Below are 7,187 nucleotides of genomic sequence, written 5' to 3' on the forward strand. Positions count from 1 at the left end.
GATAACAGGCAACCCACCCGCAGTAGATGTGCTCGGTGTGAGGTCTCGCAGCAAGCTATCAAATACGGCGCATTTCTCGGCTTTTAAAAAAAACGCTATGCGTCGCCAGGTGTTTCATCAGATTTGAGGTGTTACCTCCTTTGACAGTATCACAGTATCAGCTTAAAGCACTTGTTGCAGGCTGCTGAGTTTGCATCTTTTGCTGTGAAGTACAGCCAGACTTTTGACTGCTTCGCCTTGGGCATTTTTAATCTGTAGCTCTGCTCTAAAAGAACGTACGTACCTGGACCCGCCTACTATCCTTGGAAAGGTAAAATGATTGGCTAGAATCCAAAGTGTATGACATCTCAGAAAAAAAGCACCGAAATGTGCGCTGCTTTTCGGTCTGGTTACTACCGTTTATGTCAGAACACATATTTGTCCTCTTCGTGTTCTGAACCTTAATCATCTTTGTTTATTGTATTTAGGGAGCAGATGGAGAACACTGATGTGAAGAAGATCATTCAGGATATTTATGAAGCAGACAAAGCTCAGGCCAAAGCTAACAACCTCTTGGAGAGAGCGAGCAGAAACAAAGATGAGACCAAAGACAGGATCCGAGATGTAAAACATCCAAAATATTTCACATATGACCTCTGAGACGTTTGTTCAGCCTGATGCTGATGTGCTCATGTTTGTTTTCTGTTTCAGGCTGAAGACACACTGGACAACATCGAGGAGAGGCTCATGATTCAGACCAAAGACCTGCAGAAAGAGATTGAAGCTATGAAGGACAAAACTGAAGAGAACAGAGAGACAGCGAGAGAAGCCAGAGAGGTGGCAGAGAGCGCTTTAAACATGACCACTGATGCAGACACGGTAAAAACACCAACAGACACATTTATATGTGTTTGAGGCTTTAAGATAAACTTTGCACACAACTTTGAGTCTCTGTTTTCAGTTTCAAGTCTCAGATGAAAATCAGAACACTGTTTCTGCCCAACAGGAGCTCAGTGATGTCACTAAGCAGTTTGAGGTTTTAAAGCAAAATCAACAGAATCAGGAGGTCAAGGGTCAAGCTGCTGGTCGACTGAAGAACATCATGATGGAAGCTGAGGACATGAAGAGACAAGTGGAGGACAAACTCCAGCAGATACAAGGTCAGACCGCTGACCTGCTGGTGTGTTTGAGGCGTGAGGTGTGACCTTCAGATAAACTCTGAGGCACTGAAATGTCATTTCTGTCGTCACTGGACAAAGTAAAATCCCTGTCCCCATCACAGCTTTGCTTCTGTGTTTAACTATTGTATGTTTCCGGTCATGTATCTCCACTCCCACTTCTATATATAGATGCATAAATACAATAATGTTTATTTTGTAAATATAACTGAAATAACAAGAAAAAAGAAAAACCTTAACATCAAGTTTCGTGATTATCTCTATGTCTACACAATGTGTATGCTAGAAAATGAGTAGGATAAAGTTTGCACCTTTTCTGTTCCTACCCCCTCTTTTCAAATTCCAGTATTTACAAATCAGTATTCAGACTTCGACATTATATAATCCATACATGTTTAACTGTATACAAGTCTACTCATATACAACACACACATAATTTAAGCTTATAAACCAAAACAACAAACTACAATTTTACATAAACTAAGCACCCGATGGATAACACCCACTAAATCTCAAACTAAATCAAGTGGCTTTATTGTCATTCCAACCTTGTGCTGTGGTACAGTACATGTCACGGCGAGTGAGAGGAGCCGTGTGAAAATAATAAATGAGGATCCAAATGCAGGCAGTCGTGAAGATGCGAAGGTGGTTTATTGAACACGAAATAAGGACAAACAGCAAATGGAGCTCGAACTAAACTATACTGGGAAACAACTAAACTATAGCGCAGAAACCAGAACATGAACATGAAGCAGGGCGAGCAGAGGCAGACGATGGTAGACAGCAGGGTGAACACACGAGCGAGACACGGTGGTTACACAGACGGACCAGCAACTACAATGACGGAGGACACGACTTAAATACACACAGAGAAACACGGGAATTACACACAGGTGGTGGACACAGCTGGGAACAATCAGTAAGATGAGACAGAGGTAAAACTGAACACACTCACATGAGACGCAGACCTTCACAATAAAACATCACACGCAGGCTCGACATCGAGAGACAGACAGGAAATGACATATGAAACTAAACCCACATCTTAAACCCAGATAAACAGAAACATGGAACTCTAATAATAGACATCATAATCATCACCATAACACGACAAGAGAACAAGAACACAATCCCTGATGCAAACTTAAATCAAAACACAATAAGCTCAAAATACTGGGTCCAACGGACCCAGAACCGTGACAGTACACAGTGAAACGAATTCCTCCATATGGTGCTACATATAACAGACAATAAGCACAGGACTACATAAGGTGCAATGTGCAAAAATTATTAAGAGTAATGCTAATAATAATAATGATACATTTTATTTCTAGGTGCCTTTAAGGCCCTCTAGGTCACCTTACAATAGTACAATAACAGTAACAACAATACAATATATTAAAATATAGTAAAACTAAATAAAAACACAAGTTAAATGAGAAAAAAAACAAGCATGACAGTATAAAAGCTAAGCATGGTAAAAATGCACTAAGACAGAGTCATAATGAAGGGAATGCAGTTCTGAATAGATGGTTTTAAAATGCAATTTAAAAGTGAAGAAACAGTTTGTGGTCTGGAGATCTGGTGGAAGTGCATCCAAAGTCTACCAAAGGCTCTGAGTCCCATCAGGCGGGCAGGTGGAACAGACAGAAGGGAAGCTGAAAAAGAGCCGAGTGTACGAGGGGGTGAGTATAGGGCTTTGGAATTGATGTAACGGCACAATGTATTGTGGGTGCACGACGCCACATTTGAAGGGCACGTATCAAAACAAACTGTGTTGGAAGGAAGATTGCTACCAACCATGCTTTAAAAACAGCTCAAGAGAAAAAGGACCGTATAGAGACAGGTTGCGTCTGGATGCAAAGAGATTGCTCCAAAGCCCTATGTATGGACAAGATCAGATAAATATGGAGGAGCGAGGTTATGAAGCGCTTTGAAAGTGAGAAGCAGGATCTTGAAATTGACACGGAGGTGAACTGGAGCCAGATGGAGCTGTTTAAGAACAGGTGTTATATGTTCAGTGGATCTAGTTCTGGAAATAATACGAGCAGCTGTATTTTGAACTAACTGCAATTTATGGAGAGATTTGATGAGGTAGACCCAAGAGAGAGAATTACAGTAATCTAAAGAGATGTGACAAGAGCATTGACAAATATGGCGGTACTGTTTAGAGTGAGTGAAGGATGAAAGCAGTTAATAATATGAAGATGAAAATAGGAAGACTGAGTGATATTATTTAAATGTAAAAAATTGGAAAAAAAAACAAACAAAAAAAACAAAGACAGTGCAACACCAGACAGAAGGATACAGGCACAAGACAGTGCAGACACAATGGTGTTAAAGAAACATGCAAAAGTATGGTTTCTCTTTTGGTTCTTGAGCGAAGGCGGTCGTACTTTTTCTCCTCTCCTCCTCTCCCTTATCTTCCCTGCTTAGCCTCTTATGTCCTTGTCTAGTCTCGTGTTTTTTGTATTACTTTCCCTGGAACACTCTCTCACAGTCTGTTCTCTAAAACCTAAAGAGGAATTATGGATTTGATCAACTGGTCCCTGAATGCAATTGACACCCTTTTCTCAACAGAGAAGTCTGGGCTCGTGAGACTGAGTGCCTGCCGGATACACGATGGACGGGTGGCAGAAATGGAGAATCGTGTGCCTGGTGGGACTGTCGATGAGGAGCTGAAGATATCTACCTATTCAGGAACCATGATAACAGGGTTCTTGCTGATTGGAGCTGGCTTGGCCCTGGCTTACTGTTCAAACCCCCACAAGGCTGCCGCTGGGATTGAAACGACGGGACGAGGCGTGAGTTCTCAGAATGGGCTCATTGAGTGCAGCACAGATAAGATCTTTGAGAATCTTACGGCTGCCGTGAATACTCAGAATAAGACCTCTGAGCGCAAGTTGGATCACATCTTGGAGCAGCTCACTGCGGTCATGAGTTGTCAGAATCTGCCCTTTGAGCACAAGAATGACAAGACCACGGAGCGCAAGTTTGATAACATCATGGAGAAGCTCGCGGCTCTCCAACGGGAGATTGAGAGACCAGTGTCGGAGTGTTAAGAACAGCTTTGAAATTCTCATGAGTTGTTCGCACTAAAGAAAAAACAACCATCATAATGCGGCTGTCCCTTCGGCGCCAGCTGTGGGTCAAGGCTGGAGCTGAACAAAAACACCCTGATAACGACTGTGTTTAGACTGTTCTTCCCATTCCATGCAAGGCCACCTGGGTTGGCTGGAAGACTGTTTACTTAGCCTGGCAGGGCGAAGGACACTGTCTCAGCTAAACTCTGGACACACACACACATACATAACACTGATATGCACACACTCATCCCCCCTCCCTTTCCATACGCCTTCGATGCTTGTTCCCTCCTGGGAACACGGCGGGTCTGGCCCGCGCTGGAAATGATAGCGCAGGGCAGGATCGCTGCTGTGTTTGCTTCGGATTACTCCTCACCCCCTACCACCCTGTGGCTTGTCACGTGCTCCATAATGTTGTGCTGTGGACATTTATGTGCTTTCTGTGCAGAGGAGTTTTTTTGTTTCCTGTTCTCATGCTGTCCTCCCAGGAGCCCAGCATGAGTAGAGGTCTCTTTTTTTCCTCTTGTACTTTCCCATTGTAGTGTACATTTCAGTGTTTTTCTGTAATGCTACCGATCTCCGACCTGTATCCCCATGTGATGTCTGTGTTGTGTGTGTAAGGTCGGGGGGGTGATCCCATTTCACTGCAGGGCAACCTGCATGTGGCGAATAAAGCTTTGATTGTGCAAAGAGTCACTTGGTGTATGAAGGTGTGTATGTGTGTATATGAGGTGTGTGTGTGTGTGTGTCAGGCCACTCACTGAGTGTTCAGGAGTCTGACAGTTTGGAGGAAGAAACTGTTCCTCAGTCTGGCAGTGAGGGCCCGAGTGCTCCGGTACCTCTTGCCAGAAGGCAGCAGGGTGAAGTGTGTCTGAGGGGTGTGTGGGGTCCTCCACAACGCTGGTGGCTTCACAGATGCAGTGGGTGCAATAAGTGTCTGTGGTGGAGGGAAGAGAGACTCCAATGATCTTCTCAGCTGTTCTCAATATCCGTTGTAGGATATTGTGATCCGATATGGTGCAGCTACCACACCAGACAGTGATGCAGCTGCTGAGGACGTGCTCGATAGTCCATCGGTAGAGGGATACTAGAAGGCATCTCTGATCTTTGTAAAAATGTCATATATAAAAACAAAAACACCCAGCACGCCCCTGCGGCGGTTTATCCTTCAAGCTCGGGTCCTCTACCAGAGGCCTGGGAGCTTGAGGGTCCTGCGCAGTATCTTAGCTGTTCCCAGGACTGCGCTCTTCTGGACAGAGATCTCCGATGTTATTCCCGGGATCTGCTGGAGCCACTCGCCTAGCTTGGGAGTCACCGCACCTAGTGCTCCGATTACCACGGGGACCACCGTTACCTTCACCCTCCACATCCTCTCGAGCTCTTCTCTGAGCCCTTGGTATTTCTCCAGCTTCTCGTGTTCCTTCTTCCTGATATTGCTGTCATTCGGAACCGCTACATCGATCACTACGGCCGTCTTCTTCTGTTTGTCTACCACCACTATGTCCGGTTGGTTAGCCACCACCATTTTGTCCGTCTGTATCTGGAAGTCCCACAGGATCTTAGCTCGGTCATTCTCCACCACCCTTGGGGGCATCTCCCATTTTGACCTCGGGACTTCCAGGTTATACTCGGCACAGATGTTCCTGTACACTATGCCGGCCACTTGGTTATGGCGTTCCATGTATGCCTTGCCTGCTAGCATCTTGCACCCTGCTGTTATGTGCTGGATTGTCTCTGGGGCATCTTTACACAGCCTGCACCTGGGGTCTTGCCTGGTGTGATAGACCCCAGCCTCTATGGATCTTGTGCTCAGAGCTTGTTCTTGTGCTGCCATGATTAGTGCCTCTGTGCTGTCTTTCAGTCCAGCTTTGTCCAGCCACTGGTAGGATTTCTGGATATCAGCCACCTCCTCTATCTGCCGGTGGTACATACCGTGCAGGGGCCTGTCCTTCCATGATGGTTCCTCGTCTCCCTCCTCTTTCTTGGGTTTCTGCTGCCTGAGGTATTCACTGAGCACTCGGTCAGTTGGGGCCATCTTCCCAATGTATTCTTGGATGTTCGTTGTCTCATCCTGGACTGTGGTGCTGACACTCACCAGTCCCCGGCCCCCTTCCTTCCGCTTAGCGTACAGCCTCAGGGTGCTGGACTTGGGGTGAAACCCTCCATGCATGGTAAGGAGCTTTCTTGTCTTTATGTCAGTGGCTTCTATCTCCTCCTTTGGCCAGCCTATTACCCCAGCAGGGTACCTGATCACGGGCAGGGCGTACGTGTTGATGGCCCGGATCTTGTTCTTACCATTCAGCTGACTCCTCAGGACTTGCCTGACCCTCTGCAGGTACTTGGTGGTTGCAGCTTTTCTAGCGGCCTCTTCATGGTTCCCATTCGCCTGCGGGATCCCCAGTACTTGTAACTGTCCTCTATGTCTGCAATGTTGCCTTCTGGTAGTTCAATCCCCTCAGTTCTGACTACCTTCCCTCTCTTTGTTACCATCCGACTACACTTCTCCAGTCCGAACGACATTCCAATGTCATTGCTGTATAGCCTGGTAGTGTGGATCAGTGAATCGATGTCTCGTTCACTCTTGGCATACAGCTTGATGTCATCCATGTACAGGAGGTGGCTGACAACTGCTCCGTTCCGTAGTCGGTATCCGTAGCCAGTCTTGTTAATGATCTCACTGAGGGGGTTCAGGCCTATGCAGAACAGCAGTGGGGACAGAGCATCTCCTTGGTAGATCCCGCACTTGATGGTGACTTGTGCTATGGGCTTGGAGTTGGCCTCTAGTGTTGTACGCCACATCCCCATTGAGTTCCTGATGAAGGCTCTTAGGGTCCCATTGATCTTGTACAATTCTAGCATTCCAGTATCCAGCTGTGGGGCATTGAGTCATAGGCCTTCTTGTAATCAATCCAGGCAGTGCACAGGTTGGTCAGTCTGGTCTTGCAGT

General features: G+C 46.1%; 1 protein-coding gene across 1 annotated transcript; it reads left to right on the forward strand.

Moving 5' to 3' along the window:
* Positions 1-415: 415 nt before the first annotated feature.
* LOC121812847 (laminin subunit beta-4-like) lies at positions 416-2,065 on the forward strand. The gene is made up of 3 exons (XM_042215957.1): positions 416-603; positions 691-858; positions 986-2,065. The coding sequence occupies exons 1-3, from the start codon at positions 475-477 to the stop codon at positions 1,181-1,183; spliced, it is 495 nt and encodes a 164-aa protein (XP_042071891.1). The 5' UTR covers positions 416-474; the 3' UTR covers positions 1,184-2,065.
* Positions 2,066-7,187: the final 5,122 nt, after the last annotated feature.

Source organism: Haplochromis burtoni, unplaced genomic scaffold, assembly GCF_018398535.1.
Source record: "Haplochromis burtoni strain Fernald_Lab_line unplaced genomic scaffold, NCSU_Asbu1 Contig_881, whole genome shotgun sequence".
In the NCBI taxonomy this organism is placed as follows: domain Eukaryota; kingdom Metazoa; phylum Chordata; class Actinopteri; order Cichliformes; family Cichlidae; genus Haplochromis; species Haplochromis burtoni.

Bases quoted from the DNA above. Each gene is read 5' to 3' on its own strand.
- LOC121812847 (XM_042215957.1), top strand. From the start codon at position 475: ATGGAGAACACTGATGTGAAGAAGATCATTCAGGATATTTATGAAGCA. The intron at 604-690 runs GTAAAACATCCA...TTTCTGTTTCAG, and splicing joins CCAAAGACAGGATCCGAGAT to GCTGAAGACACACTGGACAA. The intron at 859-985 runs GTAAAAACACCA...TCTGCCCAACAG, and splicing joins TGACCACTGATGCAGACACG to GAGCTCAGTGATGTCACTAA.